General features: G+C 47.8%; 1 protein-coding gene across 4 annotated transcripts in view; it reads left to right on the forward strand.

The window, feature by feature from the left end:
• Window positions 1–22,872, forward strand: part of CTIF (cap binding complex dependent translation initiation factor) — a 177,415-nt gene extending 154,543 nt beyond the window's left edge. For 2 of the 4 annotated variants that reach the window (XM_033164255.1, XM_033164259.1), the window contains 3 exons: window positions 12,479–12,634; window positions 20,337–20,390; window positions 22,351–22,871. In XM_033164255.1, the coding sequence (XP_033020146.1) occupies window positions 12,479–12,634; window positions 20,337–20,390; window positions 22,351–22,566 (426 nt within the window). In that variant the 3' untranslated portion in view covers window positions 22,567–22,871. Of the gene's footprint in view, window positions 1–12,478; window positions 12,635–20,336; window positions 20,391–22,350 lie in introns of all 4 variants that reach the window. The other 2 variants (XM_033164257.1, XM_033164258.1) reach the window with 2 other exon arrangements.
• The last annotated feature ends 663 nt before the right edge of the window (window positions 22,873–23,535 follow it).

Below are 23,535 nucleotides of genomic sequence, written 5' to 3' on the forward strand. Positions count from 1 at the left end.
TGCTGCGTCGAGGCGACGACGAGGTAGGCAGCTGCGGGCTGGGCCAGGGGCGGCGGGTGGCGGGCGAGGGGGGAAGCCCTCTTTTTAAAAATGGTCGAGGAAGCGGCGCCTGTTTCCCTGCCGCTGCCTCCTTCGCTCCTGGTTCCGCTCGCAGCCTCAGACCGCGCTCTCACGGGCGCGCGTCTCTCTCCGCCCCGGAGCAAGGCCGCGGGACGTTTTGCAGTTTTTCCTCTGTCCTGAGTGTGTGTTAGGGGAGCCTTGACAAAGCACCTGTTGGCGTGGAAGAGAGGAGTCCTAACTTGGATCTGTGTTCATGTGCAAAATCTATCGCCATTGTCATTAAGGGGGCAGGGAACTCCCCTAAAAAGGTTTGAACACTACGAACTACTACAGCCACCTGTATGCAAGTCAGCACAAACATCACAGGCTTCTCTGGTGCAATTCTGTGCTTTATTTAGCAAGAGAGGAGGTTGGAAGAGGTGAACATAGCCTCTGGTCTGGAATATTAAGGGTAAAAGACACTAAGATTATTGTAAAAGCCAGCAGTCTTCAATAAGACATGGGACAAACATTTAACACAAGTGTGCAGTTGAGGACTCATTTTTTTTTAAAAAAAAACAACAAATCAAATATTTGTATGCTGTTGCAACCCACCTTGGATCAGGCTGTGACCTGGTAGTGGTCCCCAGGGTGGATAAAAATGAATGATTTTTTTTTAAAAAAAAATGGATTTTTTTTTATTTAAATTGGATTTTTTTTATTTAAATCGGATTTTTTAAAATTTAAATCGGATTTTTTAAAATAAAATGCAGTGTTATATTTGTTTTAAATGTCGCAATGGTTTTGCGGCTCCCAGTTTTTTTTTCCCCTTCGGAAACGGGTCCAAGTGGCTCTTTTGGTCTTAAAGGTTGCAGACCCCTGCTCTTGGGAGTTGGCCACCCCTGGTATAAGACATGTAACTAGAATAAAAAAAATTTAAAAATACAAGCAAATAATTGTAATAACTACCGTAATAAAGCACTGCTATAATTATATATAATTTTCCTAAAATGTTGGTTTCATTCGCCTTTCCGTGCTGAAATGTCACAACCTGAACGACCATGGCTTGCCCCCCCCCTAGTTTTGATCCTGGGTACGCCCCTGCACCTCACTCTCTTGAATTTTTGTGTATCCACATGGTGGGAACTGTTTAGGGGAGCCTGGAAAGGGGCAGCCTCCTCTACCCACCCGCCATGGGTTTGAAGAAGAGGTAGGGAAGCTCTCGCAAGGCTACTTTCCAGTGGTGGACCAGTGGCCAGAGGCAAAAGTGGGTGGAGCGAGGAAGGTGACAGTCACCTTTTGTGGAGTTAGGCTAGTTTTGACACGCCCACCCTGGGCCACTCCCTATCCAGGCAAGCATGAAGCATTATCAGAGCCTGGGAGACGCAGAAACACTCGAGCAGGGCTGGCGGTGATGGCAGGGTGCTCAGGAGAGTTTGCAGCTTTGGAGGGCCGGATAGAAGAGCCGGGGGGCCACTTTGGGGCCCCCAAACACAAGGTCGCACCCCACGCCCACCCCAGTTTTGGAGCTTCTGTGCTTATTTCTTGCAACTCGCAGTAATTCGTGTTAATATGCGTGTTTCAAACAAAAAACCCACTACAGATTCTCTTAAAACACTCTTTTTCCCAATTTCATCTCAAAGCAAGTATTTTTCTTTTCTTATTTTTCTTATTAATTTTAATTACAAAAGTCCAATATATGCCATATTACAGCAATACCAGTTCAAATGCAAATCAGTTACATAGCCAATTATAAAATTTATGTGGCCTCCCACGTGCTTCTACTTCAAGATCTGATTCCCTTTCTTTCTGCCTCCAAACTACTGCTCAAACCAAATACAATCCACTCTTGATAAAATCCCTTATACCACAGCTACAGTAATTGACTTCAATTCGTCTTAACACATAGAGTAATTTGTAAATTCATAAATTCGCAAGTGGCGTTCTCCTTTTTCCTTCTTCCTGTGTGAGGTTTTAGTTTTCACCCATTGTTTGTTTATTTCTTTATCAAATATTATGTCCATATTAGTTATTCCTGATCTCCTTTCCAAAGCATGCATTTTTGAAACGCGCAGGCAGATGCAGCGAGGAAGCTGGAAGTGGCATCTCAGTTTATTTGGGTTCCGTAACGCAGTTTGAACTTGCCTGGGTGGAGAATGGAGAGTCTTGAACAACAGGCTTGGTGTGCAGAAGTCAGCGAGTGGAGGTTTTTCCACAGCTTGCTAGTGTCTCTACATCAAACTACTGTTGAAGGTCGCAGCTGCTGGTAGGGCTGACCGGGAACCCAAAGGCCAAGCGTTGGGGCTTTCCTTCTGCAGACTGATGCGGTCCTGCCTAACTCCCACCTTGCCTGATCATTGGCTGTTGCTGGCTGGGATTGATGGGAGTCAGAAGAGGGTCCATGGCTCTTGGCCACATCAGAGAGGCAGATAAGCAAAGGCAGGATGAAGCAAAGAGGAGCAGTAAGAATGGAGAGAGGTGTAACTGGTTGCTCTCAAGTCCTCAGCCAAACAGCAGCACGTTCCCAGCTCCTGGGTCAGGCCCCCCTCCCTCGCAGACTAAACAGTTGCCGCGTTCTCTTCCCCTCTGTCATTTCGCGACCAAAAGAATTTAGGAAAGAGTCTACAATTGCTCGCACAGCCCTACCGCCTCAAATATCCATGGCTTTGGTCTTTCCGTTGACTCCCTTTGTTTTCTGCATCTGGGCTGAGCCACATGGGCACAATGTGACTGAATGCCTCCTCAGACAAGAAAGCTTCCCGCAGTTAGAAAGCTAGTGTGTCAGGGACAAACCTAAGCTAAGCCCCTTCTCCCTGGTGTGCTATTTTTCTAATGTACAGGGGATTTCTTGCATGGAAGCGCAGCCTGTCACGAAAGTGTATGTATGGGCTGCAGCCCAGACACAAGACCTACTACCTCTGCGGACATTAGGCGTTAGTCGCAGGTGTCACCTCTCATATTTCTGATCATTCCTCAGAAGTACCTGCATACTTAACCAGCTCATTGATTCTACACAAACAGTGACGATAGCTGCAACCAATTCAACGGGCCTCAGTACTAGGTATATGTGCAAAGCGCACCAATTATTTTGCTTCAGTACAAAGAGTGGGTCTCCTGTATCAATAAAACTGCAGTAGTTTTTAAAAAGGAGAATTGTGACAGGTGTCTTTGAGCTTTTGAGAATGGAATGCACCTAGGAGCATTGCTGACTCTCACCCAGAACCATCTCGCTAAAATATATTATCCCAAGCCTCTTCCAAAATGGTGCCTTGGAGAGGCCAGTTCTAGCTTGGTAAGCTTCTGCTTTGAAAGATTTCAGGGAGGAAGTTAAATCTCTTGAGTATATGCATCTTCACTTTGGTGTACACGCACTCAGGTATACATTTAAGTACAGCCTGAGTGCAGTGCAGCTGTGCAGGCATGTTTTATTACGTTGATCCCTAGCAACTGGTATTCAGAGACATATTGCCTCTGATCCTGGGGGAAGCCATTGCTATCCTCTTAAAGGTAAAGGGATCCCTGACCATTAGGTCCAGTCGCGGACGACTCTGGGGTTGCGGCGCTCATCTCGCTTTATTGGCCAAGGGAGCCGGTGTACAGCTTCCAGGTCATGTGGCCAGCATGACTAAGCCACTTTGGGGAAACCAGAGCAGCGCACGGAAACGCCATTTACCTTCCCGCCGGAGCGGTACCTATTTATCTACTTGCACTTTGAAGTGCTTTTGAACTGCTAGGTTGGCAGGAGCTGGGACTGAGCAACGGGAGCTCACCCCGTCACGGGGATTCGAACTGCCGACCTTCTGATCAGCAAGCCCAAGGCTCTGTGGTTTAACCCACAGCGCCACCCGCGTCCCACCTATCCTCCTCCTACTCTCTGTGAATTTATGGACCTAATATGTATCTAAAGCCATTTGCACATAACAAAAATATGTGTTTTATCAAAGTAATTGTTGAACTGAAATACAATTAAGAAGAAGTATTTTAATAGTGAAATAATTATTAAGCTCTAACTTAAAATGATTGGGGGACCATTACTTACATCACAGGAGCCTACACAACACAAACACTGTTGCTGTATGCAGGTTTCAGTTTATTTGTTGTTGTTTTTTATCTTATACTTTGGAAATGTACATCCAGTTGTTGTTTTTCCTTTAAAAAAAATTTGGGGGCCCCCAAGAGAGTGGGGCCCTAAGCTATAGCTTGCTTAGCTTATACGTAAATCCGGCACTGGCTAACATCGCTGACATTTTGCGCTTACGGTCAACCTAAGGCCCGTGGGCCGGATGTGGCCCAATCGCCTTCTCAATCCGGCTCGTGGATGGCCCGGGAATCAGCGTGTTTTTACATGAGTATAATGTGTCCTTTTATTTAAAATGCATCTCTGGGTTATTTGTGGGGCCTGCTTGGTGTTTTTACATGAGTAGAATGTGTGCTTTTATTTAAAATGCATCTCAATGAGTTATTTATGGGGCATAGGAATTCGTTAATTTCCCCCCAAAAAAAATATAGTCTGGCCCCCCACATGCTCTGAGGGACGGTGAACCGGCCCACGGCTGGAAAAGGTTGCTGACCCCTGGTAAAAGTATCGGAAGAGGAAGAAGACCCCCGATAAGTGCACATGAATCGCACCTTCCCTCTGCCTCCCTCCCTCCCCCTCCCCTCTACCCTTTTAGATTCTCCTGCATCTCTCTTTCCAAACTTGGCGGCTCCCCATAGACTCCTCGGCACCTCGGCCTTATAAAATGGACGCCCTGCGAGTGTGAAGCTTAAAGGAAGAATGCGGTCTGTTGGCAAACTCCAGCTCATGGTGTCCACTGCCTGCTTGCTTGCATGTGACAGGGGACACTGCTGCTTCTGGTTACATCCTCTCCTGCTTTTTTCGGATTGCAAAACTTTTCGGCCTTCGGTGCGAGCATCAATGTGTGAACAAACAAGGCAGGAGCTTCATAATGCTGTTGCGTGCATGCATCTTCCATACCTGTCAGATGCGCTGGTGCAGTACATATTTTACAGCCACCGCAGGTAATTCAGCAGCGTTAGAAACTGAGACATGGCTAAATGGCACTTTTAAACCTAGGTTTATGGGCACAACAACGGAATGTCAAGGCGCACTTTTTAAATCACAAGAATACAAAGCGCTGAAAATGAATGAACTGCAGCTAAAATGTTATGTTCATTTTTCACATGGTTTAGTCCAGGGGTCAGCATACATACTGCGCCTCGGGCCAGTGTCTCCAGCGCCGATCGCACAGCGAGCGGGGGAGCGTGCGCCCATATGCGTGCGCACACGCTATTTCCGGCGCACTTCCGGGTCAGAGGAGCACCGGAAATAGCTTGTGTGCATGTGCACGGACCTCCTCTGACCTGGATGTGCACCGGAAATAATGCTTGCGCATGCACACAAGCTATTTCCGGTGCTCCTCTGGCCTGGAAGTGCGCAGCCGTGCAGCGCAGCGCCGGTAAGAGCAGGCGGCGGGTGTCGCCATGGGCCAGATAAACAAATCCCTCAGGCCTTGTATGGCCCGCAGGCCTTAGTTTGGGGACCCCTGGTCTAGTCTTTCCCCTGCACACACCTTAATATTCTTACGAGGGGTCTCTTCTCCAGTCTTCAGAGAGTGTCTGGAAGGGAGGGGGGGCAGAAAAAGATCCTCCTTTCCATCCACTCTGCAGTTTTAATCTGAAATCTTAGGCGCAGTCCTGCTCCCAGAGCTCAGAAACTGCTCGCACTAATGAAATTCCCTGTCGCAAAATGCACCTAGGACAATGGGAGTTTAGAACACTGCAATTCAGAGACGCAATTGGATTGCAGCAATGTACAAATATTGTTGGGAACAATGCACCCTAATCTTGCAAGTATCCTACCAAAGGGCTGTGTCCGACGACCTTTCTCCCAGCTCCCCATTTCATCTTCAAAACAACCCTGCGAGGTAGGTTAGTCCAGGAGAGAGTGATCAGCCCAAGTTCTCCTGGGGAGCTTCATGTGTGAGTGGGGTTTTTGAACCTAGGCTGCGTAAACACCCTACTTTTAAAGCCCATTAACCCACCCACCCCCTATTCTGGGAACTGTAGTTTAAGAGTGCTGGGAATTGTAGTTCTATGAGGGGTTGGCTACAAGTGTTTTTAAAGGCATCAGCCCTATATTTCACTCTAACCACTACACCACACTACCTGGTGCTTCTCTGGGCTCCACACTTGGAACTGGAAATGGGGTCCTTTCCACACTACCAGCATTCCCACTCGAAGCTGCCAGCTGATTCTGCACAACTAGCTGCCATGCCAGTAACTGGAGCCTGCAGGGGCTTTAAGACAGCATTAGATGAATTCACAGAGGATGTGACCTGCCGTAGCATTTTGTCACCGCAGCTAAACAGAGTCTGCCATTTAACACAGCACCTCAGATTTCATGACATGCTTAGTTATTGCCACTATGGGCCATGTAGTCATTCCCACCTCTAGTAACAGAGGGTAAAGGTGGTTTATTTATATATTATTATTATTTGTTAAGGTGTCAACACTGACAGCTTGTTTTCTTTTTTATTCTTTATTTATTTGGTTTTTTCAAATCAAAGTTTCACAATCGCATATCCAGAAAACACCATAAAAACAAAACTCCAATGAATCGCTTGGACTTCCCTCCTCCCCTTTGTGGGTTCCTATTGTTAACCATTCCCTCCTGTTTTCTTTTATAATAATCCAAATCTTTTACATCCCCATTATATCCAAAATTCACCATTAAACTACAAGTGTTTATAACGATTTTAACTTTTTACAATGGTTTTTAAGATAAATTATAAATTCTCCCCATGGGTAAAGAAAGCCTCTTGGGCTTGCCGATCAGAAGGTCGGCGGTTCGAATCCCCACAACAAACAGGGGTGAGCTTCCATTGCTCTTTCCCAGCTCCTGCCAACCCAGCAGGTAGAACAATAGATACCACTACGGTGGGAAGGTAAACAGCATTTCCGTGTGCTCTGGCTTCCATCACAGTGTTCCATTGCACCAGAAGTGGTTTGGCCACATGAAAGCTGTCTGTGGACAATCGCTGGCTCTCTCGGCCTGAAAAGCAAGATGAGCATCGCACCCCATAGTCGAATTCAACTGCACTTAACCGTCCAGGGGTCCTTTAACTTTACCATAGCTCAGTAGAAGAGCAGGGAGTTGGGATTAGAGGACCCTTGGGGATTCCTTCTTTGTTCTTTGCATGCAGAAGTTCCTGTGTTCCAATCTCTGGGTAGGGCTGGAAATGTCCCCTGCCTGAAACTCTGGAGAGGCACTGCTAGCTGGTGTAGTAGACCAAGGGTGGGCTTGTCAGAATGTTACTGGGCTGCAGCTCCCGTTGGCCATGCTGGCTGGAGATTCCAGGAGGTCGTGGGCAGCTCACTTCAGGTGCAGACAGCACTGAGCTACTAACATGGATCAAGGGTCTGGGTCGTTACAGGACAGTTTCCTAGGCTGAGCTTAGGGCAAACGTAACGAAGAGATGCGAAATACGAAGTGGGTGCAAGCGGTGTGTGGTGGACGCACTCAACGGGATCGTCCTTGTGCACATTCCTCATCGGGTTACGTCTCTTCTGTGAAAGACCAGCGGCCGCCGAGAAGGCTGCGAGGGGAAATGCCAACACTCACAGAGGCCCATACCCTTACTTTCCCTTGCTCTCAATTTTTGCTGACCTGAATGCACCCACCAGACTCCTTGGCACCTCTGCCTTGAAATGAAGACGTAGCGAACATGTTTGTGCGTGAGAGAGGAAGGAGCTTGGAAGTCAAAACGAGGGTGTTGGAGATGTTCAGCAGCCAGCTTGCTCCTTCGCAGATGTGCATGTAAGTTTTCTCCAGGGCTCTTCGGAAAGAGAGATTATATGGGCTCTCCAATTAAGACGAAACGGAAAACCCAGTGGTGATGTTCTTCCTCCATTATTGGAGACAGCAATACTCCTGAATTCCAGTTGCTGGGAACTGCAGGAGGTGAGAGGAGGGCTGCTGTGTTCAGGTCCTCCTTTTGGGCTTCTCATAGTCTGGCCACTATGAGAACAGGATGCTGGACTAGATGAATCACTGGCCTGATCCAGCTGTTCCCATGTGCTTATATTTACAGGATATTGGTAATAGTTGGGGCTTTCCCCCCTTCTCATTCCTCCTTTGTTGCTGAGTATCTGAACGTCTTGGGAGCAAGTAGCATGGCCCGCGCTTCGTCCAAGCTAGATTCCCCAATTCTCAGGACCTGCCTCAGGCATTTTAGTGCCTGCTGTGGAAAACAGTGTCCCTACCCACACGAGTGAATCTCACGCTCTGGGCACTTCATCTGCATGAGACCCGTTCAAATCCCTAGGAGCGGCACATGAGGGCAGTTTTATACTGTACAAAAGAGCATTCATGCGCAGGATTCCCACACCTCCAGTCAGCTGTGATGCAATCCAGAAACAGTTATGTCTGCCATTGGCATGGAATTGTCCCTCTGCTGCATCGCCACCTTCCGCTTCTGCTGGAATGCCTTCCCACAACACAACAGGGCAAATTACAAACCAGCATTGTAGAAGGGCACCTCGTCTCAAGTTCAAGTTTCGGCTATGTGTGTGCACAGGTGGAGATGGATGGATGGATGGATAGATTGATCCCAATCGATCAATCAATGAATCAATAAAGACAGAAGGCAGACACACCTATATACAGTCATACTTCGGTTTTCCAGCAGCTTAGTTCTCGAATGTTTTGGTTCCCAAACACCGCAAACCCAGAAGTGAGTGTTCCGGTTTGCGAACTATTTTTGGAAGCCAAACATCCGACGGGGCTTCCGACTGGCTGCAGGAGTTTCCTGCAGTCAATCAGAAGCCGCGCTTTGGTTTTCAAACGTTTTGGAAGTCGAACGGACTTCGGGAACGGATTCTGTTTGACTTCCATGGTGCAGCATTTGCTTTCCCTGATTTCTTTGTCTGACAAATTGCTGTGAGCTCGCAGTTCCTTGCAAACCTGTTCGGACGGTGTCGCGAGCACATTACCACATACATGTGAGACAGGCTGCTAAACCGTCGGGTCCCCATCCAGGAACCCCCTCCCCCCCCCCGCAGCCCTCTTGTAGGCCTGCCCCGAGCCCACTTCATCCCGCCACCCTTTCAAAGCATCTGAGCCCTGTTAACATCTGGCAGCAGGCTGGCTTTTCACACCGCAACGCAAACTTGTCTGAGAGGCCTCCCGGGAGTTCCGGCTGCCTCCCTTGGGCTTCTAAGGAAAAGGGGGGGAATGTGGGGGTGGCGGGGAAACTTAACAGCAAGGGGGATTTTGCACCATGAAGCGTAGGTTGCCGGGCTGAGCTATTTGTGACGTGGCCAGTCGGGCCATGGAGAATCTGCTGCATAAAGCAACCACAGTAATAAGAACCATGAACGCATGAATTCATGACATGCACAGATTTCTCTTGAATGGCATCTGTATCTGCCTGTCTATATATACAATCCGGTTTCCAGCATTCTGTCACACTTTTTGCACAGCCAAGAGACCATGCATGGGGCTGTGTGGGGAGAGAGGCCGGCTAAATTCCACGAGGCTTGGTTTTCAATGGATGGGGTCAGTGAGAGCAGGTACACACACAAACACACACACACACACACACACACACACCATTTCTCCCAACGGCATCCTTCCTCCTGTTTAAATGAATGGGTGCTTACCCCAACGGGGAGAAAAGTAAACTAGCCTTGCGTTTAAGCTCTAGCCCGGCAGCACGGAATTCCATTCAGGCATGTGGGGTGTTTGGCGGAGTGCTTTGCCCCTCTCCTGCCGGCTTCCAGCAAGCTAGCGGACAGTAATGCAGGCCAGTAAATTTGGTGGGCTTATTTACAAGGCTGGAGTAACCACTATACTCCACCATAACAAATGGTATTTTGTGGGTGCCCAGAAAACCTCTAGCTGCCCAGGATGTGGGACCTTTGCTCAGACCCTGCAGGGGTCTTCTGATGTCAGTGGTAATAGTACCGACCTACCTTGCAAGGTTGTTGTATGGATTATTGAGACAACGTATGTAAAGTACTTTTGTTGTTGTTGTTGTTGTTCAGTCGTTCAGTAGTGTCCGACTCTTCGTGACCCCATGGACCAGAGCACGCCAGGCACACCTATCCTTCACTTCCTCTCGCAGTTTGGCCAAACTCATGTTAGTAGCTTCGAGAACACTGTCCAACCATCTCATCCTCTGTCGTCCCCTTCTCCTTGTGCCCTCCATCTTTCCCAACATCACGGTCTTTTCTAGGGAGTCTTCTCTTCTCATGAGGTGGCCAAAGTACTGGAGCCTCAACTTCAGGATCTGTCCTTCTAGTGAGCACTCAGGGCTGATTTCTTTGAGAATGGATAGGTTTGATCTTCTTGCAGTCCATGGGACTCTCAAGAGTCTCCTCCAGCACCATAATTCAAAAGCATCAATTCTTCGGCGATCAGTCTTCTTTATGGTCCAGCTCTCACTTCCGTACAATACTACTGGGAAAACCATAGCTTTAACTATACGGACCCCACCATAACAAACGGTATTTTGTGGGTGCCCAGAAAACCTCTGGCTGCCCATTTTTTTGGAAACAGGATGTGGGACCTTTGCTCAGACCCTGCAGGGGTCTTCTGGTGTCAGTGGTAATAGTACCGACCTACCTTGCAAGGTTGTTGTATGGATTATTGAGACAACGTATGTAAAGTACTTTATACACTCTCAGAGTGCTATAAAAACGTGAGGCATTGCTACTGCTAATGAAACCAAGCTCCTGCCTACTGTGTCTTAGTTCTATGCATTTATTTTAACCAAAACAACATCACAGGATTTTGTGAAGTGCATAGTTTGATTGATCGTGGCATTCTGATCCACATAAAAGTCCCGGAAGTGAGAGCTGGGTTGGATTGCTTTAAAATGCGAACTCCTCGTTGCTGATATATGCACATACAGGCATCTAAACATGCAGTTTCTCAAAGTCCTATCTGGACCGTTCTTATAGCCATCGAGGTAAATGGGAGTTTTAGAACTGTATTATTAGGAACCTTTTCTTTGAAGGGATTTATTGGCATCGAGGAGAGCTTAAAATAACGGAAAGCCAGCAAGGATCACCGGTGTGTTATAGTTCACATATTCTTAGTTATCTGGCCAGCTTCACAGCAGCTTTTAAAGCACCCAGCATGAACTACTTACAGCTAATGGCAGCCCATTGCCAGTGATAAATATGGAGAGGTGCATTTTCTATTTGAAGCATTTGAGCTGGCAACAAACCCCATTGCTCTGGCCGTAGTCAAAACATAAAATCTCCCGGAATTTGTTAGTTAAGATGAAAAGCGTGCCTGCCTTGCACTTTTTAAAGGTTTGGTTTCCATATATATATATATATATATATATATATGGACTTGCCTTCTGAAGCAGAGTTTAAAGAAATGCCAAATCAAGGACACAATCCTGCCTGTGTTCGGCATTTCCGAGCCCTGCTGCTTTCAGCTGAAAAGTCAAAACACATGCATAGAACGCAGCCCCTAAAATATGCCTGTGCGTTGTCCGAGTTTGTAACGTTTCCACATTTTAGAGCAAACCCATATTGCCCACGTGCCAGTTGTGTGCCCTAGCAAATGAATTGTCTTATGCAGCTCTGTAGTATATCTTCACCCCACTGTTTCCCATGGGCTAAGTAAGGGGTGGCATTAGAGGAATCCCATCAAAATGCCGGGGCTGCCTCCCCCTGTGCCCAAAGTGTTCACAATCAGAAGTGCGGTGCTACCAAGACTTACTAGGAATCGGTTCCTAATTAGCTCAATAGGCTTTTGCTTTCTCTCTTCTCTCTCTCTCCAACTTGTTGGTTTAGAACAGGGATGGGGAGCCCCCAACCTACAGAGATTTTCTTAAGCTTAATTACTATGTATGGGGCGGATCTTCATAGAGGGATGCATTTCTGTGGTGCATGTTGCATGTGTGTAAGGTACACGTGTTTGTGAAAAAGACTGTAGGAGGAATTGTGTCCACTTTTATTTTCTTTCCCACTCGCCATCAACATGCAGCCACAGATGGGTAGTACAGTGGTACCTCGGGTTACATATGCTTCAGGTGACATACTCCGCTAACCCAGAAATAACGCTGCAGGTTAAGAATTTTGCTTCAGGATAAGAACAGAAATCGTGCTCTGGCGGCGCAGCAGTGGTGGGAGGCCCCATTAGCTAAAGTGGTGCTTCAGGTTAAGAACAGTTTCAGGTTAAGAACAGACCTCCAGAACGAATTAAGTACGTAACCAGAGGTACCACTGTAAAGGTAAAGGTAACGGGACCCCTGACCATTAGGTCCAGTCTCTGGGGTTGCAGCGCTCATCTCACTTTATTGGCCAAGGGAGCCGGTGTACAGCTTCCAGGTCATGTGGGAACTTGTAATGGAAGAGATTTGCCTCTCCGCATTCTGAAGCCCTGTCTCTTCCTCCCCTTCTTCTTCTTATTTTGCAGAAAGACTTCACCGTGCGGGAAGAGCTGCAGCAGAGCGACGTGGAGCGCTGGCTGGGCTTCATCACCTTCCTCTGCGAGGTCTTCGGCACCATGAGGAGCAGCACTGCGGAGCCCTTCCGAGTCCTCGTCTGCCCCATCTATACCTGCCTCAGGGAGGTAAGGCGTCTCCGGGGTCGGCCAGTGACGAGTCACACGGCATGTTTGACAACGGGGCCCCAGTTTTGCAGCTTCCAGGCTGCCACCTCCTCACCTTTTCCTTATTAGCACTTGATAACCCTGCACAGGGACATGGGTGGCGCTGTGGGTTAAACCACAGAGCCTAGGGCTTGCCGATCAGAAGGTCAGCGGTTCAAATCCCCACGACGGGGTAAGCTCCCGTTGCTCGGTCCCAGCTCCTGCCCACCTAGCAGTTCAAAAGCACGTCAAAGTGCAAGTAGATAAATAGGGACCGCTCCAGCGGGAAGGTAAACGGTGTTTCTGTGCACTGCTCTGGTTCACCAGAAGCGGCTTAGTCATGCTGGCTACGTGACCGAGAAGATGTACGACAGCTCCCTCGGCGAGTAAAGCAAGATGAGCACCGCAACCCCAGAGTTGGACACGACTGGACCTAATGGTCAGGGGTCCCTTTACCTTTACCTTTAACCGTGCACAGCCCTTTCTCCGCCAGTTTCCCTTGTTTTATTTTTAGAACAAAGGGCTTGTTCCAACAGGAAGGAAGGAAGGAAGGAAGGAAGGAAGGAAGGAAGGAAGGAAGGAAGGAAGGAAGGAAGGGAAAACACCCACCCCCGTCTTCTCCCTTCTTGAAAGTTGTCTTGGAATGATTATCATGGAGAGATACACATGAAAAGCATTATGGGCAAACGTATTCCACACGTATTCCAACGAAGGAACAGTGGCAGGGAAGGGACAAGAGTCATATAACTGGTCCAAACCAAAGCCAGCCAGCTCTTTGCCCTGCAGGATTACTGTGCAAAAGCCATTTCCAAACATTCGGCTCAGTCGAGTCTCCTGTCGCAGCAATGAGAGGAGCCTGAGACAGGGCTGAGGGCAGGATTCCACTCAATAATTACTCGGATAGAACGACTTCCACTTGCAAAACAAAGGACTTCCTCCCCCTCTCATCGCCTTGGAGAAGAAAGGTCATAGCTCAATGGTAGACCATCTGCCTTCCAAGCAGAAGGTCCCAGGCTCCATCCCTGTCACCTCTAGGTAGGATTAGGAGAGATTCCTGCCTGAAATCCAGCCATGGCCCCCAAATTTGCTCCAGAAGATTGTTAGAAGCAATAGGACAGATTTACGGGGCAAGCTGGGAGAGGGGAAGAAGATTCTGTCGCTCAAGGAGAAATCCTTGTGCCGGCGGGCCTTTCACCTTAGCGCTAGTTTGAATTCCACTCTTACCATTATTCACACACACGTTTAGGAACGTTAAGATGAGACTGCATCAGGCCAGAGAGCCATCTAGCCTAGCATCCTGCTTCTTGCAGATGCCAATGGGAAGTCTGCAAGCAGGACCTAAGTGAAGTGGCTCTCTCTTTACTGCTGTTCCCCAGCAGCTTATTTGACTTGAGGAGATCTACTGCTTCTGAACTTGGAAGGTTTCACTTAGACAAGTGAAGCAAGTAGCCACTGATAGATCTTTCTGCACTGTGAATTTCTCAAATCCGCTTTTGAAGCCCTCAAAGCTGACCTTCGCCACATCCTGTGGCAAAGGCTTCCATAATTTAACTTGGGATGCCGTATTGTGACATTATACTGGACAGAGTAAACAGGCTGGAATTGGCAAGGCGGCTGAGGAGTGGTGAAGCGGGGGTGGGGGTGGGACGCAGGGAATCCCCATGCTGGGATGAGGACAGGCATTTTGCTAGTTAACCCTCAGGCCATCGCTGCCACCAGTTCACTGCAACCTTCTTAAAGTTTGCAGGAGGCAGCAAAAAAAGCACTTTTTGGAATATTTGCACTAACCCTTTCAGCTCTCATGGGTTTTGTATTATTAAAGGCAGACAGTTTAACTGCGATCTAGCCGCAGGAAGTGTTTCCCTGAGTCATTTCATTCTCATCTGTGTTTTGTTTAACTTTTTTTTTCCCATTCATGTTTGATTCCATTCTTAGAAAGCTATGGGAGTGTGCTTAATCCCAGCCATTGAGCACCGCAACAATGCAGTGTTTCAAATAAAAGGAAAAGTAGCCTTGCAGGACTTATCACGAAGAGCACAGCTACCCAAGAGACTTCGGTTTGTTTGGTTGGTGTGTTTGTTTTTCGTTTTCGCAGCCGAAACAGCAATGCTGTAAAAGCTCGCTGCGGTTTAGAGAACTGCATCAATGAGGTGTGGGGCATAGGAGAAATTAATTATCTGCTTTCCCAAAAGCACCCAGAAACTTCTGCGTGTGTCTGTGTGTATCTTAGGAAGCTGCCTTAGACCAATCAATCCATTTGCCTATCTAGCTCAGTATTGTTTGAGTGACTGCCATTGGCTTTCAGGGGTGTCATTGCCAGTCCTACCTGAAGATGCAATGGACTGAACCTGGGATTTTCTGCATTGAAAGCAGGGGTTGTATCCATGAGCTATGGCCCTTCCCCTCTGAAAAGAAGATTTCCCAATCCATGTATACGCCGCATGACCTAGTTGTTACCACCATTACTCCCTAAGTAGCTGAGCTAGTCACTCTTAACCTCCTATAAATGATTGTTGTTGTTCAGTCGTTCAGTCGTGTCCGACTCTTCGTGACCCCATGGACCAGAGCACACCAGGCACGCCTATCCTTCACTGCCTCTCGTAGTTTGGCCAAACTCATATTAGTAGCTTCGAGAACACTGTCCAACCATCTCATCCTCTGTCGTCCCCTTCTCCTTGTGCCCTCCATCTTTCCCAACATCAGGGTCTTTTCCAGGGAATCTTCTCTTCTCATGAGAGGTGGCCAGAGTATTGGAGCCTCAGCTTCAGGATCTGTCCTTCTAGTGAGCACTCAGGGCTGATTTCTTTGAGAATGGATAGGTTTGATCTTCTTGCAGTCCATGGGACTCTCAAGAGTCTCCTCCAGCACCATAATTCAAAAGCATCAATTCTTCGGCGATCTGCCTTCTTTATGGTCCAGCTCTCACTTCCGTACATTACTACTGGGAAAACCATAGCTTTAACTATACGGACCTTTGTCGGCAAGCTGATGTCTTTGCTTTTTAAGATGCTGTCTAGGTTTGTCATTGCTTTTCTCCCAAGAAGCAGGCGTCTTCTAATTTCGTGACTGCTGTCACCATCTACAGTGATCATGGAACCCAAGAAAGTGAAATCTCTCACTGCCTCCATTTCTTCCCCTTCTATTTTCCAGGAGGAGATGGGACCAGTGGCCATTGTCTTAGTTTTTTTGATGTTGAGCTTCAGACCATATTTTGCGCTCTCCTCTTTCACCCTCATTAAAAGGTTCTTTAATTCCTCCTCACTTTCTGCCATCAAGGTAGTATCATCAGCATATCTGAGGTTGTTGATATTTTTTCCGGCAATCTTAATTCCGGTTCCTATAAATGATAGGGCCAGGCAAGTCTCCCTTGGGAAGAAGTTCTACCCATTTAGGTGCCACCACTGAAAAGGCCCTCTGTCACTTAGACATCCACCACGTGTGAGATGGCTTGGTGGGAGGAGGTCCTGCTCCTCTGGCACAGTATGAACCCAGTATTATTACCCCCATAGCACAGGTGGAAAAGCTGAGGATAAGAGAGAGAATGGCTGGACTAAAGCCACCTGGTGAGCTCATGGTCGAGGTAGGATTTGAACTGGAGACTTCACGGCGTGTGGTGCAGACTGCTGCCCCTCTTCTGCACTGCGGATTGCTGTGTGGCCACGAATGCAGGACATAATCCCACACTGCCCAAATATATCCTCCTCTGATTCTGGAGCTGGGGGGGTAAAGCGAAAGTGGCTGGAGCTGGTAGATCAGCCAGAGCTGGAAGTAGTCGCTCCTCGCCACTGAAATCGCCTGAGCTTCAAGCAACAAAGCTGGATCAAGGAGCAACCCCAAGATGTGTACCTGCTCTTTCAAGGGGAGCGCAATCACATCTGGAAAATCTTCTCAAAATCATGGACCCAAGAACCTGAAGCCCATAGCACCTGTCTTTAATGGATTCAGTTTTTTTTGGGGGGGGGGGTTTCTTGGCCCACATCCATCCGCTCTCCTGCCTCAGGTGGAACAGAGAAACAGTGCATATTGGTTCCTCCTTGTTCCAGAACCCCTGAGGACACATCTCAGCAGCTTCACCTAGATATTGAAAAGCATGTGCTCTCCCTGTCTCTTTCCTGACAAAGGCCCTCAAGCAAAGCACCCAGTGCCAAAACCGGGCCTGGAAACAGACTGAAATGGGTCCAGATCATCGGCTTCCATTTGTGTTGAAGCACCATCGCCTTCTTGAGCACTTGCCCCAAAAGCAGACATTTGCAGCTAGCTGATAGTTGTCTAAAGAAGAAGAAGAAGAGTTTGGATTTGATATCCCGCTTTTCACTACCCGAAGGAGTCTCAAAGCGGCTAACATTCTCCAGTGTGGTGTAGTGGTTAAGAGTGGTAGACTCGTAATCTCGTAATCTGGGGAACCGGGTTCGTGTCTCCACTCCTCCACATGCAGCTGCTGGGTGACCTTGGGCTAGTCACACTTCTTTGAAGTCTCTCAGCCCCACTCACCTCACAGAGTGTTTGTTGTGGGGGAGGAAGGGAAAGGAGAATGTTAGCAGCTTTGAGACTCCTTTGGGTAGTGATAAAGCGGGATATCAAATCCAAACTCTTCTTCTTCTTCTTCTTCTTTCCCTTCCTCCCCCACAACAAACACTCTGTGAGGTGAGTGGGGCTGAGAGACTTCAAAGAAGTGTGACTAGCCCAAGGTCACCCAGCAGCTGCATGTGGAGGAGACGCGAACCTGGTTCCCCAGATTACGAGTCTACCGCTCTTAACCACTACACCACACTGGCTCTCAAATTCTGGAGTCAGGAAGGACATCTTAAACAGGAGGTACATCACTGCCTCCTTAAGGGTAGGCAACCTTCAGTGTGGTAGCAGCTTGTCCAGCACCTTTATGCAGTACTCCTCTCTGTAATTTGCTCAGCGGCAGGATTTGACCCTCTTCTAGACGTGGCAGCTTGGCCCTTCTGCAGTGCCAGGGGCACCAACACCAGCTCTTTTATCTGTAAGCGTTGCAGATCAGCTACTGTTTCAGCTCCACCGGTAAACCCACAGTGAGCTGCTCCGGGAAGAGGAATGCCGTGCCAGCTGGCAGAGGAAATGCCCTCCCTCTTCCTATTTCCAGGTCTAGTTAAAAGGGGCGGGGGCGGGAAGCAATAAGGATGGCGAGTGAGGCCGAATGCCGTCTCCTTGGAAGAGGCTTTGTCACTCACATGGTGTTGCTTTCATCACTTCCCTTTCCTTGTCCTTGCTCTGGGGTGACGTGCCAGTGTCCTCTCCTGAGAAATGTAAACATGGATGGCATAGCACTGCCCATAGGGGATGCGTGGAAACAGACCGAGCCCCCTATCCCTTGATGGGCGAGGAGCTTTCAGGATGCCTTCTCTTGCACCCGGGTTGTGTGTGTGTGTCTTCCTTGTGCTTTGTGTTCCCCAGGGTTCTTCAGATGAAGTCACATCCTCTTCTCACAAAGTTAGCGCAGCTTCAGACAGCCAGGAAATGTAGTCTGCCGGTTGGGTGGTTCTCCCACATGGAGTGCCAAGGAATCTTCTGCGCAGTGTTATTCTAGCCCCAAAAGCAAAGGCCGCTCCTCGTCTGATGAAGGAGATTAACCCGACTCCCGCCATTTCCTTCCTTCAAAGGCAGAAGAGGCAAGCAGTGAGGGATGGCTGTCTCCAGCCTGCCCTGCCCTAGGGACATTCGGGTGGACGAAGAAGACAGCCATGGAGAAGGGCAGGTCTGGAGCAACCTTCCTCAACCAGTTGTCCTCAGCATGTTTTGCAGTACAATACCCAGGGAATGTCCAGAGTGAGGAATTAGCTCTTTATTGTCAAAAGTGCACTTATTAAGTATGGGGAAGGCGTGTCCATCCATCCTACATCTCTCAGCTACTCTCTCTCTCTCTCTCTCTCTCTCTCTATATATATATATATATATATATATAATTTTATTCATTTTGTAAGATTAAAGAGTTTAACATAATAAAACATAAAAAATACAAACATTCCAAAAAAAGAAAAGGGGGAGGGAGAGAGAAAGAACAAGAAAAAAGAAACAACGTATAATTCTTACAGTCACATAACTTCCTCTTAACATCAGTAGGTGACTTCCCCCCAATCTGAATTTCATTTCCTAATCTTCTTTGACAGATACTAAGGGCTAACATCTTATCCAATATTTTCTTCTTAAACATGTATACTTAACCTATTTCCTAAAAATATTGTGGAAAAACCTATAACTACTTCCTTAGGCAATACTAAATACTACAATACTTTTTCAAGTGAATTTTAAATTTCTTCCAGTCTTCCTCCGCCGTCTCTTCTCTTTAGCCACAGAGTCTCCCAGTCAGTTCGGCAAGTTCCATAAAGTCTAGCATCTTCATTTGCCATTCGTCTATAGTTTGTAGATCTTGGCTCTTCCAGTTTTTTGCAAGTAGTAGCCTCACATCGGCTACTCCTTGGCATGCACCCGCTGAGGCAGTTGTCGCAACAGAGACCTCAGCTTATGTATCTTGCGCACCCAAGCTGTGTGCAAGCAGGCCATGTGTGTTACCTGCTCCTGCTCCGATCCTCTCCTGGTCCCAGGAGACAGTGGAGCAGGAGGGGTGGAGATGTGGAAGGCCTTGACTCTACACCAGCCTGTTCTCTCTCTCTCTCCTCCTGCACCCATTTTTTACTCTCCAATCCTGCAGCTTCTCCTGCCTCTGCCTCTCGCCTGTTCGGTTCCCCCAGAGCAAAACATGTTCCCCTCTTTATTTTCATCTTCCGTGGGCACATGAAACAAATTGTAATTATCTTGATTTTCTACTGAAGCCCCCAGAAAGAAGGGCTTTTTCGTTGGCCAGGTTCAATGCAAATCCATCAAACCTCCTATGGGGAAGGTTCTCAGGCAGGGTGGAGGGTGAGAGGATTTGTCCATGCGATGACCACCAGGTAGAAAGCCTTGTTCATATGGTTTTTCACTGCAAACTTTACGACGATCTCTGCCAGCAATTCCTGGACCAGCTCTGTATCCCTAGAAGGAGACCAGAGAGGGAAGTCTTACGTTTCCTACTAACGGGGACTGACCAGGAGCTTACCAAATTGGTAGCTCAATACCTACATTTGCTCTTTTCTCGTCGTAATATTCTGCAGTCGTCTGAGTTATCAGGAGTCCCAGAGATGTGATCGTGGTCAGCGGAGTCTTCTCTTTTCTCTTCTAACATAGTCTGTGCCACTGTGAAAGTATTAATCCGCTTCTGTTTTGTATGTATGTTTGTCTGTTTGATGCCAATAAAAGGTTGATGGATGGATGGTTCCCCCAGATCATTGACCCCCTTCTTCCAAGTCAGTCTCCAACCCCCGCTTCTCCCAGTGCCGCCCACTCCTCAGGGTTCCAGTCAGTCCCTGACAACTGACTATTGCTCATCTAGATGGAGGGTGCAAGGTTGCAGGAGGCTGGTCTAAAGTAAGGATGGGGAACCTGTAGCACCTCCAGGCATTGCTGGGCTAAGCTCTCATCCACCCTGACCATTGGCCATTCCAGGTGGGGCTCATGGGAGATGAAGTCCAACAGTCTCCAGAAGGCTGCAGGTACTCCCCACCCTTCTCCCCAGTCTAATGGATGGATGAATATGGAAGCGAAGAAAAATATCTAGTACAAGGCAGGGTTTTCTAATTGGCATCTCTCTCTGTGTTTTTGCTTTCTTTATTTTTTACAGTTGTTGCAGTCTCAGGACATAAAGGAAGATGCTGTCCTTTGCTGTGCAATGGAGGTAGGAATACTGACATTTTCATTTTGAGACGCAGGCCAGGAGATTGATCCCCTCGTTTTTTTGGTTTCTTGTTGGTCTCTATGGTTGAAAATCAGTCAATGGATGCGAAAGAAGGTGGCGAGAGCCTGGCCAATAATCGTTTGCACCTCACCTCACCCCCCCCCCAATGGTGTAGTGGATAGACTGGGACCTGGGAGACCTTAAGCTGTTTGGAGAAAAAGGTGGGGTATTACTAGGGCCATCTTTACCTGGGGGTGCAAGGGGTACGGGGCATCCAGGTGCCAAATTCTGGGGGGCGCCAAATGTACAGCTATTGTATACCAGTCCCTCTCAATTGGCGGCAGTGAAAAGCAATGGATGAGTCCCGATGAGCCAAGAAACAAAAGCAGTTTTTCTGCTGCGTCGTTGTTACAGGTGAACAACCCCCCCCCCCAAAAAAAAAGCTCAATAACTTTGAGTCTGCCCCCCCCTAAAAAGGTCAACAACTTGGCTCCCCCCAAAAAAAACTCAGCAAAAGTTAATTTGGGGGCGGCTAAACAAAATTTGGGGAGCGCTGGGAGAATCTTTGCACCCCGGTGGCGCATATGCTAAAGACAGCCCTGGGTATTGCTGCCGTAAATAAAATAAATTGTAATCCTGCAAGAGTAAATATCCAAACGGGGCCATAGGGTTGCTGCGTCCAGTCGCCCTGGTGTTGCGTTTGAAAGGCAGGATATGAATCAAAATAATGTCACTGTTTGTTTATTTCCATTTATGAATTTCTTCCTATAAAAGCACACTGGGGAGGGGGAATAAAAGCACCAGCCGTTAAAACTGTCTCACATACAAGCACAATTAAAATGGCTTTGCGTACAAAAACAAATTCAAAGATGGAAAGAAGAAACAACCCCAGCCAGAGAAGAATGGCAAACCCAAGTTGATGGACTATGCCGAAATGGCAAAATTAACTGGGAAGCTCAGAAATCAAGAGGACAAGAACTTTAAAAAAGAATGGGGAAAGTTTATAATTTATTTACAAGACCATTGTAAGCAGGTTAAAGCAGTAGCAGGATTTTAAACACCACTTGTAAAGTAAGGGAAAGTATGGATAATTTGGAAGGATAAAATTTGGACCAGTATTGATATGCGGTTGTAAATATTATCATTTGGACCCATGGAAGGGATGGGGGGAAGTCAGGAGATTCAGAGTAATCTTGATAATTGATTTTGAATTGTGTTTGGGGGGTGGGTTGTATGTTTATAATTGTTAGAGTCACATTTTAAAATAAAATCAAAACCAATGCAGATACAGAATGGGATAAAACTGTTCATTTCAAAGGCTTGTTGAACAAAGGCCTTTAGCAGATTCTCAATAGAAAACAGAGAAAGCATCTGCCTCCAGAGAGGAGTTGCCACCATGCTAAAGGCTGGATTCTGGTATCATTTGAACTGGACCCCCTAATGAGGGAGGGAGGGGGTGTTACTGGTTTGTTTTGTTCTTGTTTTATCATCTTGTGTTTTATCATTTTATTTTTATGATGCGAAACCGCCCCGAGACCTGGTATACAAATCACATTAATAAACTAAATATCTGCAGGAATCCCTCTCCTGCAGAGCGCAGTATATAAAGGATGAAACGATATTTTAGGTATCCTGGTCCCAAGCTGTATGGGACTTTTGTACACCAAAACCAGCCGTTTGAACTTAGCCTGGCCGCTCACTGGCAGGCGCTGCGATTCTTTTAAGCAGAGCCGTAGCAGTCTGATCCCATGAGCCTCTCCGGACTGCTGCGTTTTGCGCCGGCTGCAGCCCCCCGGGGTGAAATGTATAAGCTTGCCCAAAGAAAAGCAAAACGAGATGATGCTTCCTTCTTCCCAGGTGGAGAGAGAAGGTGGACTTGGTGGCACCAGGGTGGGGCTGGCCCTCTTTAACGCCCAGCGTTTTGACCCCATTGTCATTCTCTCTCTCTCTTTCTCGACAGCTGCAGAGCACCGGCCGGCTCCTGGAGGAGCAGCTGCCCGAGATGATGATGGAGCTCCTGGCGATTGCCCGCGACAAGATGCTGTGCCCCTCAGAGTCCATGCTGACCCGGTCCCTCCTCCTCGAGGTCATTGAGCTGCACGCCAACAACTGGAACCCCCTGACACCCCCCATCACGCAGTACTACAACAAGACAATCCAGAAATTGACAGCCTGAGAGGGGAGGGGAGGCGGGGTTGGTGGAGAGCCGGGAGGAGGAAGACACGCACTTTAAAAACAAAACGAAAAGCAAAACACAACAGGAGAGAGAGAGAGAGAGAAGAAAAGATTTGGGCAAGGAACTGAGCTTACAGCAACCAGGGAAAGGACCGAGCGACCTTTTGTGGTCAAGATACCTAAGAAGACAAACTCCCAGCATGCTTACGAATACGTTCATGGGGGGCGAAGCATGTTTCTTTTCAGCCGTGTCCTCAAGTGCCGTCGCCGCCCCACTCCTTCCGTGCCTGCTTTTTTTGTTTGTTTGTTTCGAGGCTCCCCCTTTTTTCCACCCCACCCCCATTGCTCATTCAGCTCCGCGTCCCGCCGGGTCATTGTTTCGGTTTGAGAAAGGACACGGCGGGCTTGAATAGGGAGCGCGGAGAGCCAGGCAGAGACGGCTTTCACCAGCCGCCTCCTGGCTTGCAGTGACCAACTGGCAGGAGGCAGAACGCAGCAGATGTCTTTTGGGGGGACAAAGGCAGACACGTTCCACACCAGACACTGGTAATTGACAGCTTTTGTCAGGCAAAGAGACACCCCCCCTCCTTTCTTCCACTCCTCTTGTCTTCACGGTTTTGTCTCCTTCGCTTTCCTCCTGTTCCCGCCCTCCCCCCCCCCGAAACCCCCATTCCAGATTAGACATTCAGAGGGGATAAAATTCTCTCTTATCGCTCTCTTTTCTTTACCTTCCCAAAAAAGAAAAATTGCACTGGGTATTGTTTCTTCTTCTTCTTCTTCTTCTTTTCTCATTGGTGTATTCTTTTACGCACATTATGTACAGCATATATCTTATATATATACAAACGAATGGACAAATTGCTATCTTGAGTTTTGGGAAGCAAAGATAATGTTACGACGCAAGCGGAGAGTTGCTTGAGGACCTCGAAGTACCAGGAGCGCAGCCCCAAAGCCACTTTAGAAGTATTAT

This window comes from Lacerta agilis, chromosome 11 (assembly GCF_009819535.1).
Source record: "Lacerta agilis isolate rLacAgi1 chromosome 11, rLacAgi1.pri, whole genome shotgun sequence".
Classification (NCBI taxonomy): domain Eukaryota; kingdom Metazoa; phylum Chordata; class Lepidosauria; order Squamata; family Lacertidae; genus Lacerta; species Lacerta agilis.